Source organism: Perca flavescens, chromosome 12, assembly GCF_004354835.1.
Source record: "Perca flavescens isolate YP-PL-M2 chromosome 12, PFLA_1.0, whole genome shotgun sequence".
In the NCBI taxonomy this organism is placed as follows: domain Eukaryota; kingdom Metazoa; phylum Chordata; class Actinopteri; order Perciformes; family Percidae; genus Perca; species Perca flavescens.
In genome coordinates, this window is record NC_041342.1 from 29,715,361 (window position 1) to 29,736,239 (window position 20,879).

At 41.2% G+C, this 20,879-nt stretch overlaps 1 protein-coding gene across 1 annotated transcript in view; it reads right to left on the reverse strand.

The window, feature by feature from the left end:
• The window catches only part of si:ch211-207d6.2 (sickle tail protein), an 88,959-nt gene that overhangs the window by 48,743 nt on the left and 19,337 nt on the right, over positions 1–20,879 (reverse strand). Inside the window, exons 2-5 of the mRNA XM_028594355.1 lie at positions 15,633–15,970; positions 6,987–7,167; positions 5,878–6,076; positions 2,594–2,687 (exon numbers count right to left, since the gene is read on the reverse strand). Coding sequence (XP_028450156.1) covers positions 2,594–2,687; positions 5,878–6,076; positions 6,987–7,167; positions 15,633–15,970 — 812 coding nt within the window. The remainder of the gene's footprint in view (positions 1–2,593; positions 2,688–5,877; positions 6,077–6,986; positions 7,168–15,632; positions 15,971–20,879) is intronic.

Here is a 20,879-nt window from a genome sequence, read left to right on the forward strand (position 1 = left end):
GCGATCGATAATTCAATGCATAATCAGCCAAAGTCAGCATATTTTTCAAATACGGCGCACTTTCGCCGCATAAATTCCCGATTTCCGCGCAAAATATGCGTGGCTTGCATGATTTTATAATCCCCTTACATTATAAAGTAACATATATCTCAGCAGAAAGTTGCGTTTACTTACTTACTTACTTACTTACTTACGAGAGAAGCCATTTTCCCCTGTTGCCATGGGAACGTTATGAAGTGACGTAATTACGCGACGTGAACATCATCGAAAAGCAGGGTGTTGGGGGAATAACTTTTTTTTCTCTTTTTCATCAAACCGCAATTTTTGCAAGTTCCTGCAATTTCATCGCATAAAATTGCATAAATATCCAGCATATTCCATCGCATTTTTGCCGCATAATCAAGGATTTTTGCCCGCAACAATCACAAAAAACGCATTTTTCTGGAGATGAACATGATGATGGTTGGGTATGATCAGTGGAGGTTTACTTTAGGTTGCATTCACACTAGTCTCGCATTACCAGACCTTTCTCCACAGCGCTGCGCAGGAGGGTCTGGCTAGTCCACACAACATTCTGGGATGACAGAAAAACCTGCCCTGGTTTATTGGCATTTCTTTAAACCAATCACAATCGTCTTGGGCAGTGCTAAGCGCCGGACGGAGCCACGGAGCCGCTGCAGAATAATCTCGGGAAGTAACTTGTTTTGGTGGAACGTGTGTATGTTCAAAAGTTGTTTTAGTCGTGCAAAAGACAACTCCGATTGGACAGATAGTCTAGCTAGCTGTCTGGATTTACCCTGCAGAGATCTGAGGAGCAGTTAACCATAGTCCTCACAAATCCACCGTAGGTTAGAATTACAGCACAAAGAGAACGGAAGATAATCCGGACATACGGCCGAAAATGAGGGACATCCGGCGGAATTTCCGTCGGCCCCTGAACAATCCTGCAAAAGAAATGTCGTCGATAAAGACTACTTTCGTTTGGTCCATTTAAAACGAACCCTGGAACGTTCGGTTGCATAGTTCAGTTCGTTGCGGGTGGTGTGAAAGCTCATCCGAACTCTGGTCAGATCAAACAAACGAACTCTGGTCCGCTTGAAAACAGGGGGGTCTCTCAATTATGGACTTATATATGATTAGTGATGACACAGAAATGGCACATCCAAATTTCGGGAAAGAGACTTCAGATACAGTATAAGGGGACCACTAAGGTCTATATAAAAGAGACTTCAGATACAGTATAAGGGGACCACTAAGGTTTATATAAAAGAAACTTCAGATACAGTATTAGGGGACCACTAAGGTCTATATAAAAGAGACTTCAGATACAGTATTAGGGGACCACTAAGGTCTATATAAAAGAGACTTCAGATACAGTATTAGGGGACCACTAAGGTCTATATAAAAGAGACTTCAGATACAGTATTAGGGGACCACTAAGGTCTATATAAAAGAGACTTTAGATACAGTATTAGGGGACCACTAAGGTCTATATAAAAGAGACTTCAGATACAGTATTAGGGGACCACTAAGGTCTATATAAAAGAGACTTTAGATACAGTATTAGGGGACCACTAAGGTCTATATAAAAGAGACTTCAGATACAGCATTAAGGGACCACTAAGGTCTATATAAAAGAGACTACAGATACAGTATTAGGGGACCACTAAGGTCTATATAAAAGAGACTTTAGATACAGTATTAGGGGACCACTAAGGTCTATATAAAAGAGACTTCAGATACAGCATTAAGGGACCACTAAGGTCTATATAAAAGAGACTTCAGATACAGTATTAGGGGACCACTAAGGTCTATATAAAAGAGACTTTAGATACAGTATTAGGGGACCACTACGGTCTATATAAAAGAGACTTCAGATACAGTATTAGGGGACCACTGAGGCCTATATAAAAGCATCCAAAAAACAGCATGTCATAGGACCTTTAAAAAAAAAAGGATATGGAAACACGCATTGTAGGGCGTTTTCACACCCGCCTTGTTTAGCCTGGAGCATTTACCTCCCTAATGCGGTTCCTTTTACCTATTATGCTCCGAGCGGGTGGAACAGTTGGCGTGAGGATCTGACAGCAGCTGGAAGTGTTGGAGTCTTACTTATTTACTTACATTACTTTACTGTATTTATGTTGTAAAATGTTATTCTGTTCGTATTCGTTGGATCGATTATTCTATTGTATTGTTATTCAAAATATATTTTTCTCTCTTATCGATGTTTCTTTGTCTTCTTAATCTATTTTATCTAGTTCTTTAATCTAGTTTGGATTTCACTTGGTTTAACTACTTTTAAATCTATCGTCTATTCATAATTTTTATTGTCTCCTGGGCATTGGTCTCTAATTGTTAAATCGTTTTTTAGTCTTTTCTGTTGATTCTACACTTGCTTGCTCTATCTTATTATTGGCTTGTCAGTCATCTGTGAAGCACTTTGAACTGCACTAACCTGTATGAAAGGTGCAATACAAATAAGGTTTAACTGAGTAACTGATGAAACACAGTTGCTGTTTAATCGGGTCACTGCAGGACACGATGCAAAATATGAAAGGGGAGGACAGAAGCAGAGTTTTGGCTGACTCACCCTTCCCTCGGCGTTGGCCGGCCGGGCATGGCGGTTGAACACATGTGCTGGGTCTTTATGATAAACCTTCAGACAGGAGTGGGATGGGATGTCTCTAGAAGCAAACAGAACACGCACAGTGGCAGTTTAAGAACTCTGAAGGTGTGTGTGTGTGTGTGTGTGTGTGTGTGTGTGTGTGTGTGTGTGTGTGTGTGTGTGTGTGTGTGTGTGTGTTAGGGCTGTGCAATTAATCGAAATGTAATCGTGATTATGATTTTGGCTCCCAATGATCACAGAATAATCGAGAAAAACAATTATTTAGCTCATTACGTTATGCAAGTAAACTTATTTTCTCTTGTGTTCTGAATGAAAAAATAAAATAAATAATAAAAATAAAGTTTAAATAGGAAAAGTATTAAGCCAAATTTCACAGTTGTATGTGCTTTTTCCACTGTTTTTTAAGTTCAATTATTGCAACATCTCAGTCAACGAGTAATCGTGTTAAATTGTGGTGATTATATTTTTTTCCATAATCGAGCAGCCCTAGTGTTTGTGTGTGTGTGTGTGTGTTTGTGTGGACAAAAAAATGTCTGGGACACTATTAAATGTAGAATCCACATTCACATATGTGCAAACAGATCTAAGAATTAGATTCTGTATCAGTTCGTGCATGTTGAAATCAGTGAGCGATCGGAGGGATCAGATATGTACTTTCTAAAAAGGGACAAACTGGTCGTTGTAGGTAAATCTGTTTCCATCTTATGGCTGCGCAGCATCACGTTGTGCACTAAGACAGCGACTGCATGCTCCTCTCTCTGGTGGGGGCTCCAACCACTGAAGCAACGGCTTGTCGGCTGCGGGTAGTGTTTGCCTGAAAGTGTGCATAGAAGGTGTTGAGCTCTCCGCCTGGAGGAGGTAGCTTTGTGGTCTGTTACGCGCTGTAGACCCCTGCCACATGCGTCTGAAATCAATCTGTTGGAATTGGGATTCTATCTTCTTCCCGTAGAGTCGCTTAGCGTTCTTTGTGCTCTACGGAATATGTGTATACTTGCGGCTGCTTGGGCCTTCAAAGCGTCACAAATGGTGTGATCCACCCATGGCTTCTGGTTGGGAAGGGAAAAGTACTGATGGTCACGAAAAAAAGGGAAAGTTCTCTGCGCAGACCACAAGAATCCGGTGCAACCAAGGCAGGACACAACAGTATAAAATAGCAAAAAATTGGCAGTGCAACACAGATGTCTTCTTACTAGGACTCTGATGAAGATGTAACCTTACATCGAAACGTTAGTCACTGTTATGCACCTTAAGAAATAAAACCATCAAGTAAGAAGACATCTGTGTTACACCGGCAATTTTTTGCTATTTTGTACTGATGGTCACCTTAGGAACAATATTGTCCAATAATGTCGCAATAAATCCCACATGCGTGAAGACACCCCCCAGTCTGGGTCACACAGAGTGTCCTGAAGAGTCAGCCGTTGTTTGTACATTTGCAAGAGACAGATGGCGGCTTGGTCAGATAGGCCAAAAGCAGGGAGGGACTGCGCTTTGCACTCGTCCTTGAACCGTGTGGCGGTATTCCAGAGTTCAGGGCTGTTGAAATCCCAAAGAAGGCTGTATTTCCGTGGTCAGCTTGATGAGATAACGACAGCTAACATGCTGCTCAGGCAGAGCAGTGGCCATGGTCTGTGGTGGAATTTAGACCGCATTGAAGATGACTGAGGTGAACTCGGAGGAAAGATAGAAGGGCCGACATTTGATGGCCAGGAGCTCCAGACAACCAACCATTGAATATAGTGAATGCACGTACATCCTGACATTATGAATGGGTAGAAAGAAGAGCAGGAAAGGAAATAATTAGGGTCATGGTGTAGGTAAGTACATTAAGGGTGTTTCAATTGAATGGCCATGTTTTCTTTTGCTTTTAGGAATATCTTTGGGCATTTAGGCCTTTATTCGACAGGACAGCTGAAGATAGGAAAAGGGGAAAGAGACAAGGAATTACATGCAGCGAAGGACCGCAAAGTGCTCTGCACATGGGGCTCACGCACAACCAGGTGAGCTACCAATAGTTCACGTTTTGAATCAGATTCGGTATAAGTTGAAAAATCTTTTTTTTTTACACAACTAGCAGGCTCTTAGAGACACAACGTAAACCATAGCAGCTCACGCTATGGTTACTGGGAACAGCTTAAAAAAAAAACATTGTATGAAATAAAAGTAGGAATAAAAGCTTAATGAGGGGTGCATGGGTAGCTCACCTGGTAGAGCGGGCGCCCATATATAGAGGTTTACTCTCGACACAGCGGCCGCGGGTTCGACTCCGAACTACAGCCCTTTGCTGCATGTCATTCCCCCTCTCTCTCCCCTTTCAAGTCAAAGCTGTCCTATAGAAATAAAGGCCTAAAATGCCCAAAAAATTATAAAATAAGCTAAATGTGCACAACACATTGTTGTAAAAATATACAAAAGAGAGTGGAATATGTTGCACATGTTGCCTGCTAATAAATAAACAGTTTACTTTCTTATCTTACATTTTTATACTCAGTAATACACAGTCATTGTGGGAGGATGTACATTTAGTTCATACGATTCCTTTCTTGTGCACTGTCTTGTCATATTTCACTTGGAACGTTACAGAGGGACAGATACCTGGTAAAGATGCTCCTTACAGCAGCGAGGAAAAGCATAGCCAGAAGCTGGTGTAAGCCTGATGCTCCTCAACAGCAACAATGGTTTGAGCTCATACAAGAAATACGGATAATGGAAAGGTTGACTTCTGTGCTAGGTGTAAGGGAAGATTTGTATGCCAAAAGTGGACATTGTACCTGAACAAAACATGGACAATGGACAAGGACAATGGCTTACAGCTTGGACTCATTAGTGGATAAAGCAGCTACTTGAAATGTAAACATCCTATTTCTACTTTTGTGGCCATCATCACCTTTCCTCACAGGTCCTGTTTCCTTTTGGTTTGTTTGTTTTTATTTTATTTTTCTACTTAATACTCACAAATTGATGTGACTGTGTACAGTTGTTGTAATGTACTAAAGATTCAATAAAAAAAAAAAATAATAGACAATGTTGTCAATGTAGTTAAATAAAAATAATGCTACACAATAAATAGAAGACTTCAAATAGACCCTGTGGTCTCCTCCGACACTGCTTCCAGTTCGGTGATCGGCCCCAAAATACATATGCATATCTAATTTTAGGTTCACCCTGTTAATCTAGGAAGCAGCCATGTTAGTGTACTTTGGTATATGTCAGTGCAACTGTGAGTTACTGCATCAAAAGGCCCCCACCTGATGTCCTCCAGGTCGTAGTAGACGTTGCGGCTGGTGTCTTTGATGTAGATGGCCATGTTGGGAGACTGGAGCATCTTCATGGTCAGCTGATGAGGGAAGGCGGTGACAAACAGAGCCCGCAGTGCGTCCGGACTGCTGATCTCAGCGGGAATCCTGACCTGCTTAGTCTCCTCCCCGTACTGCAGGTACAACACACCTGACACAGCACACGCACACACACACACACACACACACACACACACACACATACACACACATATACAGGGCTTTAGTCTCATGCACGCAGGGCTGTAAACTGTGATAATAATGACACATCCATCAATCTAAATCTAAATAATATAACCTTTATTCCAGTTGCATATTGATGACTATATTGTTTTAACACATAATAGGCTCTACAAGATATCCATGTCATATCTGTTGGAAAAAGTGCTTAATAGGTAAAATCCTTGCACGACTTTAATAGTAAGATGTCACTGCATAAGAAGTCACCGCAATAGCAGTATAGCTGTAGTAGTTGTCAAACAGGCGCTGGCCATGTGTGTGTGTGTGTGTGTGTGTGTGTGTGTGTGTGTGTGTGTGTGCCAACCTACTTCTGATTGAACATAGTTATTGCACGAACATTATAATAATTGACATTATGAATGGGTAGAAAGGAGAGCAGGAAATTAAATATTTAGGGGGCATGGTGTAGGTACGTACATTAAGGGTGCTTCGACTGAATGTTCATGTTTGGGTTTTTTTTTAAGATAATTTGTTGGTCATTAGACAGGACAGCTAAAGATAGGAAAAGGGAGAGAGATTGCATGCATGCAGCAAAGGACCCCAGGTTCGAAATCGAACCCGTAGTCGCTGTGGCAAGAAACGAGCCTCTGCACATGGGGCGCACGCTCAACCAGGTGAGCTACCCAGGCGCCCCAATCGGTCACGTTTTAACTCAGAATCTGTATTTTACACCACTAGTAGGCATATTCCACTCTCTTTCTTAGAGACACAACGTAAACCATAGCTTAGAGCTGAACAAATGTGTGTGTGTGTGTGTGTGTGTGTGTGTGTGTGTGTGTGTGTGTGTGTGTGTGTGTGTGTGTGTGTGCGTGCGTGCCTACCAGGCGGCCTCTCTCTTGTCTGACCACTTGACCGGCCCACAGGTAGACTTGCTCTGGCTTTACAGCCCCTTGTAAAGGGGACTGTGGGGGGCAGCACCTCTCCCTCAGACATGGTCTCTGAAGCCAGAGGCTCCTGCTGCTCCGCCGTGCCCAGTACACCCGCACAGGGGGGGCTCCTCGCCTGGATGGAACGAAAAAGGAAAAAAGAGCAGACTTAAATACACTATTATATGGGATTCTAGTTCTGCAGGGACAATAGCGACATGGGAATTTAGATAGAGGACAGTGAGGCTTCAAACTTCCAGAGTTTGCCTTTTTATATGCAAAGGGAAATACGCAAGGAGACAAACATTTTCACAAGCTTTTAGGCATCAGAGGAAAGCCTAATGAATTTCCATTTTTATTTAAATGTACTGTATTAGTCACAGCCAGCAGTCACATGTCTGTAACATCCACAGTGCTTGCCAACATAGTCTTCTCCTGACTTCAGGGCAGTTCTCTACACCGCAGTCAGATGTTGGCATTGCAGTCAGCCAAAGCTACTTCTGATACAGCAATTTGGTAAATAAAAGCCAGGACTACTTGAGTGTTTTTCAGTGGAAAATGAACACTTCCTGCAGATTCTTCACAATAAATCTGTGAACTGCAGGAGGGCTTTTTATGTAAATTGTTGAGTTTGACGTAACAATAAGCCTCAGCAGACTAATATAACAAAGAGAAGAAGATGATACAACAGGGACTCCTTTCAGAAGAACATTATAAAGTTTACTATAGGAAAATAAGATGTTGCTACTGAGGAAATAGTATGGATCAACGGAAGTAGATTTCCAGAATAATTGGCTGACTGATGTGACGTGACGTCTCTCACCTTCCGCTCTCTGTGTGTTGTGCCGTTCTCAAAATCCCTTCGCTTTGGGAAGGCAAGCTATATGCTAAAAAATGGCAGGTTTTTAAAAAAATTTGGATCGTGCAATAAGGAAGGCCTGCTTGGTTTTTTCGGGGAATGATTGTAAAGATTTATTAAGAATATGTTTACGGCATTTACTCTTTAATTGGGACGTTTTGGGACCGATTGGTGGGATTGCTGTGGATGTACTGTAGTTGTACACAAAGCAATACACTAGTAAGAGCATATGAGGTTTAACCAGGTATCCAGCTAATATAGCTAATAGCTCACATTACTGTATTGTGTGAACAGGTAACTTCATTTAATATTGTTTTCTGTTGCGAGGAGCAAATGTTCCACCTAAACTTTCCCGAGGCTATTTAGCAGAGCCACCGTCGCTGCGTCCGAAGCTTAGCGCCGCCCAAGACGATTGTGATTGGTTTAAAGAAAGGAAAACAACCCAGAGCATTTTTATCCCGCTATCCCAGAAACTATGTGTGGTGTAGCCAGACCTTAGAGATAAGTCTGGCAATGCGAGACTAGTGTGTATATAAAGCAGTGAGTTGATCAGAGGTAATTGGTCTGATGTGGACTTCCTCTTGGCAGACACTCTAATCAATGCACGGCCACTGAACTGATGTTTGCAAGCTGACGTGTGCACAAATGCATACACGAGGACACATACAGAGACTCACTCGGATGCACAAAAACACTGAGTCAACACACTGTAATGACAATGTAAGACACACGGGCTAAACAGTGCCCTGTGGCTAACAGCCCACATAGCCACAGTATACTCTGAAACAAACTAAGATAAATTATACACATCTGTCTGTGCCGGCTCCCACTATCATCACACACTTCACAAATTATGCTTCTGAGCGTTAGTGGAAGTCATGTGTCTGTAAAGATGCTAAGATATGATGTATGAAGCTGTTCTGACACCACGTCATGCAGAGCTCAGTGATGATGATGTGAGACCAAGCTAAAGGTCTGTTAAAACCTAAAAATTGCTGGTATAGGCTGGTGACATACAGTACAAAACAGAGGACAGTTAGGCATTAGCAATTATTAAACAATTGTCAATTGTTTTATGTAATTGCGGTTTCTGTTTAGATAAAGTCTTAAGGCTTATGACTGTTGATGGTAATCGTTGATTTTATTTAGATATGCCAAATTGTAATTATATAAGGCATTATTGGTCGGACTGTTTAGCTAAAGCTATGCTAGTTGGTGGCACTTAACTACACGTTCATAATAACGATGATGAGGGAGAATATAGTTGGAAAAAAAATGTCATGATAATAAAGAGGCATGGTTTACTTCATAGGTTGCGTATTTGTGTTTTTATATTATCTGGGTCACATAACGCATTCTCATGAACGGGTCCGTATGATATCGCACAAAAATGTATGCACACCAAAACGTATGATATCCTACGAAATTAGGAGACCACTCCATGACGCCCAGCGACAGTTGAAAGTCCTGTGTGTTAACGCCCGCCCATCCTCCCCTACCACCTCCCTACGCGGCCAGCCGCGTTCTTACACAGCAGCCATCAATGTGGTGCATAAAGCAAAAGAAACTTGGAATGCTTACGAATTACAGCGCTTAAGTTTTCGTAGCTTTTTGAACGAATGGTTCATGAGAACAGGCTGAACAGAGATATAACCAAAAAATGTATCCTGGAATTCATTCAAAACTTTAACTTGTTTAAAAAAGTAATAAATAAATATTTTTTAATTTGACAGAAAGAGACAATCATATTGTTAATCGTAATTAATTGTACAGCAACATTTTGAATTGTTACGGATCTGAGGACAGGCGAGTAGGAGAATGAAATAAAGTTCCACAGAATTATAGTTATGTGTCAATTATATTGAGTGCAATATGTTTTGTGCAATATAGTTTATATGTTGAGTCTATCTGTTAATTGTTTAATTGAATACGGTAATGTTTTTGGTAAAATTCATCAGTTTACACCAGTGCACAGGCATAAAAGTTAACAATGCAATTGCCCCGATTACAAAAATTGTGCTCCGGATACACTTTGGGATGAACTCACGATTCATCGTTTGTAACATAATTGTGTTGGTAAAATCTGATTGATATTGTAAAATCCATTTTCGGGAATTAAACTTGCTCTCAATGTCCCATTAGTGGAAACAAGTGGAGACTTCACTGTCACGCTGACAAAGTACAGTTCCAACTGCTCGGTGGAAAACCTCAAAGACGTTAAGGATTTAGAGGGATCAGATCAAATTTCATACAGTGAACATGCGAACAAGTCAACCTTTTGTCAACACATAGACGTGTCAGAACATGCTGAGCTATCTGCCAGGATAAATTAGAAAAAGCATCAAGACTCACAGCTACACAGCTACAAGTACAACCGAGGCTCCATAAAAGTATCAGCCAATAGATTCTAATCTATTCAAAACTAAAAGAAGTCTTCCTCTAATTCCATGAGAAGCTTGCTATGAACAAACTTCAAATTAAATTTAAACTAAACTATGTGCCTGCAGCACCCAACCATACACAAACACACACACATCCTTTAAATGATTTCATACGAGTAATGCTGACGTTAAGCACAAGGATGTACCTGTGTGGGGAGGAAGGAGCTTCCGTCAGAGTGGAGGTGGATATAATGAAAGGTTTAGGGCAGACAGGTCATCACTCAAACCACCACTCTGTGTTTAAAATGAATCGGTCTGGCTCCGTCACATTACAACCAACAAACTACAAGCTGACTGCGTAAAGGAAAACAACTGCAGACTGCCTGAAGCACTCAAATCCAAAGACATAAAACACACACACACACACACACACACACACAGTTATTGTTGTGCAACCCTGTAAACCCTTGCTAAGTGTTCCTGACACATACACAGTTTGCTCCCACCTTAAAGAGACAATCTAAGTTTTGAGGACCGCTAATTACAGACATGAGGTAAGTTGACAAGCCAGATTACTACGCCCCCACGCTGGAACTGACTGAAAAGAAGGATTGATGATGGGTTTTAGAGCTGTCACATGCCACTAAACATAAGTCACAGTCAGTGGAATTTGTCTTGTCACTGCAGTTCAGCAGTTTAAGTATATGTAAAGTATGGATGATAACTAATTTTCGATTCCAGCACACCTCAACATTTTATTCTTAAAATGCAAAACCAAAGATGGTTCTTGTTCAACAAGCTACTAGTATTTATTATTGACAAGTTTGACTAGTGTACATCTTTTATAGTCCGATTTTAATGAAGTACTATGATCTGTTGATTTAGCAATCTTATGTGTAATGTATGTGTGATATTTGGCGGTGGTTGATGATCTAATTCTAAACACACCTCGCTCCTGTGTTGTAAACTTGCTTATTGGATAATCCATTTTTTTTCTCTCCATAATTTTTTTAGCAGCCATACTACCAGCTAACCAGCTGCTAGCCTCTGTTATAGGGATTGTTACAAAATGGTGCTATCATTATTGAATTTACCAAATGTGGTAGGGAGTGTCTCACTCAAGCATAGCTGCTCTGTGTTTGGGTCACAGGGCGTACCAAACCAATGTTGCAGACCAATCCGAACATCCTGTACCGAAATGGATTGGGACGAACACACAGTCTGTACCGTTATACGTATGTCATCATGCAAAGCATAAGCAGCCTGATTTTTTGGGTTTTTCCTGACTAATAATGGACCTTTAAAGGGTAAGGGGGTGACTACGCATTACAGTATTTGATAGAAAAATCCTCTATGCAGAAAAAACCCTGTATTTTCATCAAAGCTTAAAAAAATCAGCCTCACCGAAACATCTAGGTACAGAATGAAGTGCAGGTTGTGACGAGACAAGCAATGACAATCACATGGTTGTGGTAGCTTAACTGATCTCTGAACAGAAGCGAAGACCGACAAGAGCAGTATCTACAGCTGATCTGAGTGCTGCTTGGGTACACAAGGCGAGTGCCATGTAAACACCGAGCACCTTCTGCACAGTGCACACTGAGCACGGTACAAGAGCCCAAAAGGGAACAAAAGTCAAAGTAAACAACCACTGTATACACAATACAGAGGGGCTGTCACAATGGGTTGGGATCAAACCGATTTTACACACCGAGATGTATTCGCTATGTTGAAAGATCATCAAATGTCTGGTCAGATTCATATATCCAGTTCACTTATTCTTTGATCAGATTGTTCCTGATCTCGAGTAAATCAAGATTTTGCTATATAATTTACCCTCCCTCCCTCCATCCTTGGGCAACAGAAAACCTTCTTCCTACAAATACATACATACACATCCATCACCCTGAACCAAAGCCTGAAGACAGTGTTTAACCTCAAGTAGTCTGGATCAACAGATAAACACAGGTACATTTCCAGAATAAACCCGGACATCCACGCCTTATGTTAGGCTTCGCCCCTCTGCTTCCGCTCTCTGTGAGCGGTCGTCTTTAAAATCTCTCACTTCAAACAGCTGCTGGCTAACAACTTACTTACGTATTATGCTCCATATAAATGGAGTAACCTGCAGATTCTTATGAAATTGAACAGCCTGATTCCATTTACTCACTTTAAATGTCTTCTTTATGAGTCCATGTATTCTGAATGTACATGTGCACTTTGAGTTGTTCAACATTCTTATGAAATTGAACAGCCTGATTCAATTTTTTTTTTGAAAGATTATTTTTTGGGGCATTTCCACCTTTAATAGACAGGACAGCTCAGATATGAAAGTGAAGAGAGAAGGGGAAAACATGCAGGAAACCATCACAGGTCGGACTCAAACCCCGGACCCTATGCATCGAGAAATAGACCTCTACACGTGTGCGCCCGCTCTACCAACTGAGCTAACCGGCCACAGTCTATGTCCATATAATCACTTGAAATGTCTTATTGTTGAGTCCATGTATTCTGAATGTACACGTGCACTTTGAGTTGTTTAACGTTCTGTAATTGTTTTATGTGTGTGCTGTGTATTTCAACTGTATATTATATATTAATTACTGTGTTTGGTAAAGTATTGTCATTTTATAGGGCATGTTATCGGGGCATCATTGGAAATGAGAGCTTGCGCTCAACTGGTCCTCCCTGAATAAATAAAGGTGATATAACCATCGAGCTACCAGGTTTTGAAGAAAATGTGGATCGTTCAACAAGGCAGGCCTGCTTGGTTCTTTCTGGGAATGATTGTAAAGATTTACAAAGAATATGTTTACGTTACTGTATTGTGTGAACTGTTAACATCATTTAACATTGTATGTGGCGTTTTGATTTGGCGGGGTGCAAATGTTCCACCAAACAAGTTCCTTCCAGAGACTATTTTGCAGAGCCACTATCACTGCAACTAGAACTTAATGCCGCCCAAGACGATTGTGATTGGTTTAAAGAAATGCAAATAACGCATTTAAAAAAAAAATCCTATCTCAGAATGTATTTGTGGTGTAGCCAGAATTTCTCTATTCTCCACAGCGCTGTGGGAAATATTTCAGTAAATATTCAAACATAGGCTCAATATTATTTTTCTATATTCATTTTATTTAATAGCTTATCCACACACACCTATTGTAACTAAGAATCAAAATATCTCCTTTAAGAATTAAAAAAACAAGTCTATATCTGGAGATCTCTTATTGTCCTTTCTGGTCAGACTGCTTGCAGGTTGTAATTATTATGACTCATCTGAATGCATTTTGAGATATCTCAAATGTAATTGTAGATCCAAAGTTTCACCTGTTTATCTACTGGCACATACTTGCCATGCCCATATGCACATGTACCCACAGGTGCTCTGCACAAACTCGCTGCAGTTGCAGTGGTGTAGTCTATGTGATACGCAGGTATAGTCATTATACCCACTAAGAAAGCTCCAGGATTTCCATATACCCACTTAAAAATGCCCAATGACCCACAACAACATACTTTCCATTATATTTTTGATATATTTTGAATCATCATCTGTGTTTTTCTTCTTCACATAAGCTAAATAAAGGTATTCCCACTGTAAATTGATTCATAAAAGTGTATCCGAATGGAGGAAGTTAAGTCGTTGATGCTCAAAACTGGGGGAGGACACCCCCCACTATGATATCCCCCCCCCCAAAAAAAGGCAGATTCTGGCCAATCTACAGTACAGTATACCCAATACATATGATTAGACTACACCACTAAGAGGCAGTTATGCTAGTTTAGTTTAACATCATACCACTCTCTACAACGGTGCTATAACTCCGTTGAAAGAGTGGTGGGAATCGTACAGCAATTCTATAATTCGGCATTTCATTAAAATAACCACGTTTGGTGTATTAGACTAACGCCGAACGGAAGAGCAGACAGTAGCGCTTACTTTATTGTTCCTTGTTTTATTTTTGGGCGGTGTGGACAACTGTCACTAACCGACGCAACAGAAAATTGACAGATGTTAAATGGAGTTTGGCGCTCCACGCCTCTCCGTGGAGCAGACAGCCAACAGACAACCCGCGTAATGTGTTGATACAGTACAGCGGCAGCTCATTAGTCCGGCTTTGCATTGGCAAACACAAAAAAGGGCATCAACTACTCACTCAAGTGTAGCTAGACAGAGGCGTGACTGCGTAGCTACAAGTTTAAACGCTTTGGTAATAGTGTGGCTACTTTCTTAACTTCTTTCAAACAGTTAAGACTTTCGGTCAGTGTACATGTTGGTTGGTTAAAGTGATATTCAAATTTTGAAGAAAGAAAAACGAGCTTACCTGGAGGCAGAGCAGTAGCCTATAGGTTGTCGCTTCAAAGTGCTAACTTGAATTATAACGTTAGCTAACGCCGGCAAACTCAATTGTTTGGGGTAAAATCAAGTCCAAGCGTTTCACGTTGTTTTCTTCGCTTTTGCCTCTGGGACTTTTTTGGTTCTATTTTTGCAGGATATTTCCAACTGTCAGAGTCAGGTGCACTGAAAAACCCCACCTCTCTGTCACTGCCTCTCTCTCCCTACCTGCTACTGGTGCACAGTTACAACAAAACTCCACCTCAGTAGATAATGCTGGCTTTACCAGTCTGACTAGCAGAACAGTCCAACATAACAACTCTATGGCATGACACAAACACTTAGCCAAGTCAGTCTTGTATAAAGTAGCCTGCATGAAAGCAATACTTGAGTAAAAGTAGCTTGAAAATGACTTTGGAAAAAGTAGTCTACTTTTAGAATATTACTTGAGTAAAAGTCTTAAAGTATCTGATATTTAGGCCTACTGTACTTAAGTATCTAAAGTAATTTTCTGATATTAAATGTAATGAAAACTTTGATTATGAACTTTATTTTGGCTTCTTCATAGTAAAGCATACAATTCCGGGTTTTCCACATCTTCCTAAACATCAAAGTCTGGCGTCAACAAAGAGAGAAACAGAAACAGAATTTTCATTTTTTTGTGTGAGGAAGAATCTTTCACTCCATTTCACATTTCACAAACATTTCTTGCAAGTAACGAGTAACGAAAATGCTTAGGGCGAGGGTCTTCAACGTTTTTTTATGCCAAGGACCCCTCAACTGAGAGAGATGGATCAGTGACCAGCTCCCCCCGGAACGTGAACACATTGTTATCATCACCCACCGAGACACAAATCAAGAAAAGATGACAGTAACCACGGAGTATGGGAATGTGCCGGCCGGCCAGAAGTTATCTGTCCCTGAATTTGGGGATGGAGCTTCTGAAGGGGGGGGATTTAGCAGTTGAGTTCAAATATCAACAATCTTTGCACAGCATCAGCTACTGCACCTTTAAATCTCACCTGTTCCCTCAAGCGGTCCTGGTGTCCCATGATAATGGCAGCATGGTGAGGATACTTCTGCCTCAGGTGGTCCAGGAACACCTCCTTCTTCCTCTCCACGTCCGAGTGCTGCATCATGAGGCTATCCAGTTGTTTGTCCCTGCAGCTGGCGTGAGCAGCAGAGAAGTAGCTCCGAGGTAAGGTGCTGGGAGAGCGTGGAGCTGAACCACAGGACGAGAGGTCCGGGTTACAGAGCGCGCTGCCGCTGGCGTGCGGTTTCTTGTGCAGCAGACGCTCAGTGCTGCTGTCCACAGCAGCAGGAAAACAAGAAGATACCCTGGATTGGGAGTTTCCGGGATCTGAGTGGGGTGGATGAGAGAGGAAAGGAGTAAGGAAACAAGATGAGAGTACAGAGAAAAAAAGATAAGAAAGTGTAAGACAAGACAAGAAAAGACAAGATAACATGGCAGAATGAAATGCGTGGCTACATATCGAAATGTACACACTTGTCAGATAATGGTCATGGCCAGCAAACTGATACATGTACAATAAGGGACTTCATTGGAAGATTAAAGTAAAAATCTAAATTTTTTTACTCCAAATACTGTGCTTGTTTTAGCCTATTTTTTGTATGGGTCAGTTGCCGTGTGCCATCAATGTTGTTAATGTGCATCAGTGCGTGGATAAGTGCTGCCATAATGGCGGAACAATATGCAGCTCTGCAGATGATGAGAACAACAGATTCAGGGAAGCTAAAAAAAAATAAGATCAGCTCAGCATTCATTCAACTTCAGATGCTTGTCCGCACACAGCTGGAGAGGGATTGCCACTGAAACGTAGTATGTGCAGGAAATTACAACGGTTTATGTAGGCTAAGTATCTGAAGCCTGAATAATACTGTTCTCATGAGGCGTCGGTATTTGATCACACTCAAGGTGAGAAACAGGACAGGAAGTAGATTGATGACATGATCTAGTTAGTTCCCAATAGAGAGGCGAAGTCCCTTCCCCTTTCGATGGACCACCATGGGACCTTACTTTGGAAAAGAGATGTACGGTAGTACAAATACATTTTGTTTGAATTGACAATTGAGCCCTGGATTACACATATGGTGTTCGTCAATTTAAAAGATAATTTTACAAGTCGAGAAAGTCTCTGTTTGTCATAAAGTTTGTTAAAGTATACGACTGGGAAAATACGTAAATAGAAAGAGCACACACTTCAAACGTGCATGGGTGACGTCTCGCTGAAGACATATTACAAACGTTGACTTATCTTCTCTTGCAAAATTATCTTTTAAATTGTCGAACATCATATGTGTAATTCATGGCTCAATTCAAACAGGATCATAAAAATCAATTGTTCACCACCATACAGACAGTATTTTTGTTAACAACTTCCAGCAGTTAGTTTCTTCATTCACCTGTTCTACAGTGTATTCTTTGCTAAAAGAGGCTAAAAAGCTCTGTAAATATTAGAGTTGGGAATAATTCTCTGTGGGTTTTTGAGTCATAAGCACCCTACATAACACACACACACACACACACACACACACACACACACACACAGACAATATGCATACCTCTGTCTCACAAACCAACAGAACTGGCTGATGGCACTGTACAGCCTAAATATGTTATTGGACAAAATAATGAGTTCAGTCTAAATGCCACCCATCCAGCCCTAACTACAGTTTACTGCTCCGGCTTCTGTGACTGATGCCGTCTACAGAGCTGTGTGGCATTTTACATTGTCAGACCTGCAGGCTCCAAACACACACACACACACACACACACACACACACACACACACACACACTCACACTGTAAAAAATGAATTTGCAGCAGAGGTGACACATCGGTGGTGCAGAAACTCAGCACAAGTGGTCGTCCGTCCAAACCTCCAAAACTCTGACTCTGACTTCAGTTATCAAATCAAACACAGACTGCAACATGACATCATGACTTTGCGTAAACATACACACCACTTTCCTAAAGCCAAGTGGCGTGTTATATCTGTACCCATTTTGAGCTATCCGCATGTATGTCTACGCTGTACACAGCGAACAGCAGTCTGCAACGTCACAGTGTAAACATACACACCACTTTCTAAAGCCACGTGGCGTGTTATCGCGAGGCTACGTGTTATCGCGAGGCTACGTGTTATCGCGAGGCTACGTGTTATCGCAAGGCTACGGTTGGGTTCAGGAACACAATCCCCGCTCTCCTGGGTGAAAGTCCTGTGTTGTTTGACCCATCCTCCACCCCGACCAACCTCCCTAGGCGGATTTTCGGCCTTTCATACTACTCGCTACTGTGTCAATTCACACGCAATCGCGAGGTAATGTAAGTCTGTGGAGGCCAAATGGCGTTGATAAACACGCTAAAAAGCGAGTATGCGTCTTGATAACACGCCAATAATGGCATACGAATTGGCGTGTCATAGATACGCCACTTCATGACATCAGTCTGCAGACTGGATGCCAACTGCTGTTATTTAGAAGTAAGCAGCGTAGAAGAATTGTCCATGACTGTTTTGTTTTGGTTTACACACGGTCTGTATATTGTTGGATTGGATTAGTTTGTTAATTTCCTAATCTCCTTTCAGCAGCAGCTGAATGGAGCTGAATGGAGCTGTGGACTAGAAATACAACGAAAGCGAATCAGTCTGTTCAATGGACAAATATTTTCAAGAGGTTACACAATAGCACCCATGGAAGAAATATACCCAAGAAAATATAGAGACAGAGCGCATTTAAGTCCCGCCCCAACCGGAGGGGAAAACAACTATGCGTTCTCCATTGACTTGCATTGCGTGAAGGATCCTCCTCGTCAATTCCGTCTGCTAGCAAACAACAGAAAAATGCCTAGCTGCTGTGTGGTGGGATGCACTGCCAACAATGTAAAGAACCTATAGCTTCATTTTCATGAGCCGCCGAACCGGAAAAACTGAGCTTTTATGAAGAAAGCTTTCATTTGTAAAGTGGATACAAATGTGAGGAATCATCAGAAAGAATGGGAAGACTGTGGGATCCTGACACTAAGCTAACGTTATGCCCACGTACACGTGTGAAGCAGGCATTTTCTTACCAAGTCAAATATCCAAATGCCAGTTTTAGGCTAACTATATTTAATCATATGTAAGTTGAGCTTGAGCATATTGACAGTATGCAACTTGTTTTATAGTGGAAATTGGTTAAAAATCAGAAAGCTATGCAGTATGTTTGCAAGTGCCTTAGCTTGCTAGCACATTAGCTTACTAACAGCTAACCTGTCCTCTCTCGGGTAGGTTGCTAAAATAATCATTTGACATGCTTAAATCTGATGTTTATTTACTAGCTGCAGGCATTATTTTTAGCGTTTCAGTCCTTAGTTGCATATCGTGGCACCAATTGTTTTCCCCTTTGGTGGCCGTGGTTCTCAGAGTAGGCTATACGTACGTCTCTGTCTGGGTTAACATCCCTGTGCTTGTTAAGCTTTTCAGTTAATAATAATAATAATAATAATAATAATAATAATTATTATAATGTAATAGGTACTTCTTATTTAATGATAGTTAAAGTTCACAATTTCATCAGTAGAAGAGGAGGAAGGATATTGCGTAATATATGTGGTGATTCCCACCAGTAGTGGAGAGCCCCTCTGGAACATTGGACCGATCCGGGATCAAAGGGTCAAGCCAAGTCTCCATGAAAACCATAACGTTACAGTTCGGAGGAGGAGCTCGAGACACGGCAACCAAGTCGCTTCACTGAGAATTTGAAAAAAACTACTACTTTGGGAGTATCTTATTTTTTTTAACTGATTTCTTGTAGAGTACAGATAAACATGGGCTCCCCTCTCACACGCACACCTACAGTTTCAGCATGTTGACATTTGGAGTTGTCCTGGAGCTTTGCTGTCTAACGAGGACACTGTCACTCACTGGTTGGATGAAAAATGCCTTTTTAACGTATTGCTGGAAGGTTTTATTTCATTGTGTGTACAATACACCAATACAAAGTTATAGCTGTCAATCTACATATATTCTTACATTCTGCATATACATTTTCTCATTTGTATTTTAAATAAGAAAAAACTTTCGTTATTCCACTAAGAACCCCATACAATGTACAAAATGTGCAGACATATTCTCATCTCCCTCCCCCATCTAAATTTAGCTTCTGTAATGTGACATGACATGAGTCGATCAAAACTTTATTTACAATTTGATGACTTTGAATCAATATAAAATGCAGATGTCCACCAAGGCAAACATTGGCTAAATGACAACTTTTAGTTTCTGTGACTGAAGACACATTTCTCAGAACATCTAATAGCCATCCCTAACAAGTTGTACGTGGATCCTGTGGTTCTGATGGACCTCTTCCATTTATTTATATCAGTATCAACAACTATGTACACCCTTGGATGTCAGAGGAGGATTTTACCACTAGTATTTATCACATGGACACCTGCCCTTTCAATGGATGCTATCCACAACTCCAGGAAGATCATCAGGAGAGTCTGTTGCTTTGGTCGTGTAGATTCACTTAGATTTGCATTCCATTATGGGGAATAAGTCAAATTTCATATTGCATGTTTACCTTAAGGGCTGTTTATAGTTTCATATTCCTGGGCTAGGTACAATGTGCAGACAAAGATGATGCATGCTTGAATGCACGGTGTTTTTCTTTTTTTAGCATTAGATGGGAGGGTCAGGCTAAATATCTTGGAGGATGTGCTGTACCAGACAAAGCACTCTGTGAGTGTGTGTGTGTGTGTCTTTCTCTGTCATAGGCTTTAAAGCGCTCTTGTAGTGTGTAAAGTCTGCTTGGACACAACCTGGCCCTCTGTGCACAGAGGGGTCACACCCCTTCGCAAACTTGGGCAGATGACAAATCTGAGTCAACCAGATTCACACGGTCACCAGGATGCGGCAACCACGGACTGGCCTTTATGAAAATGCCTCTGACGTTCCTCATCTTATGAATCATCTTATTTTTGGGTCCTGCATCAATATTCGGTGGGCAAAAGCATCATCCAGTAAACATATTTCCTGCTTGAGTTTACACGGACGCATCGCTTCATTCTGATTGATGTTATTCATTATATTTTCTAACGCAGCTGTCTTCCGTGTTAAACCTTCCCACTGCCTCCTCTCATCACTGATAAACTTAATCCATTCAGTCCATACTGACACAGTAACCGAGGCTGAAAACATTTCCTCCAACATGACTGCTGGACTCTTGCTCTCACCAGATTCTGTTCTCAATGAGGCTTAAGCTGT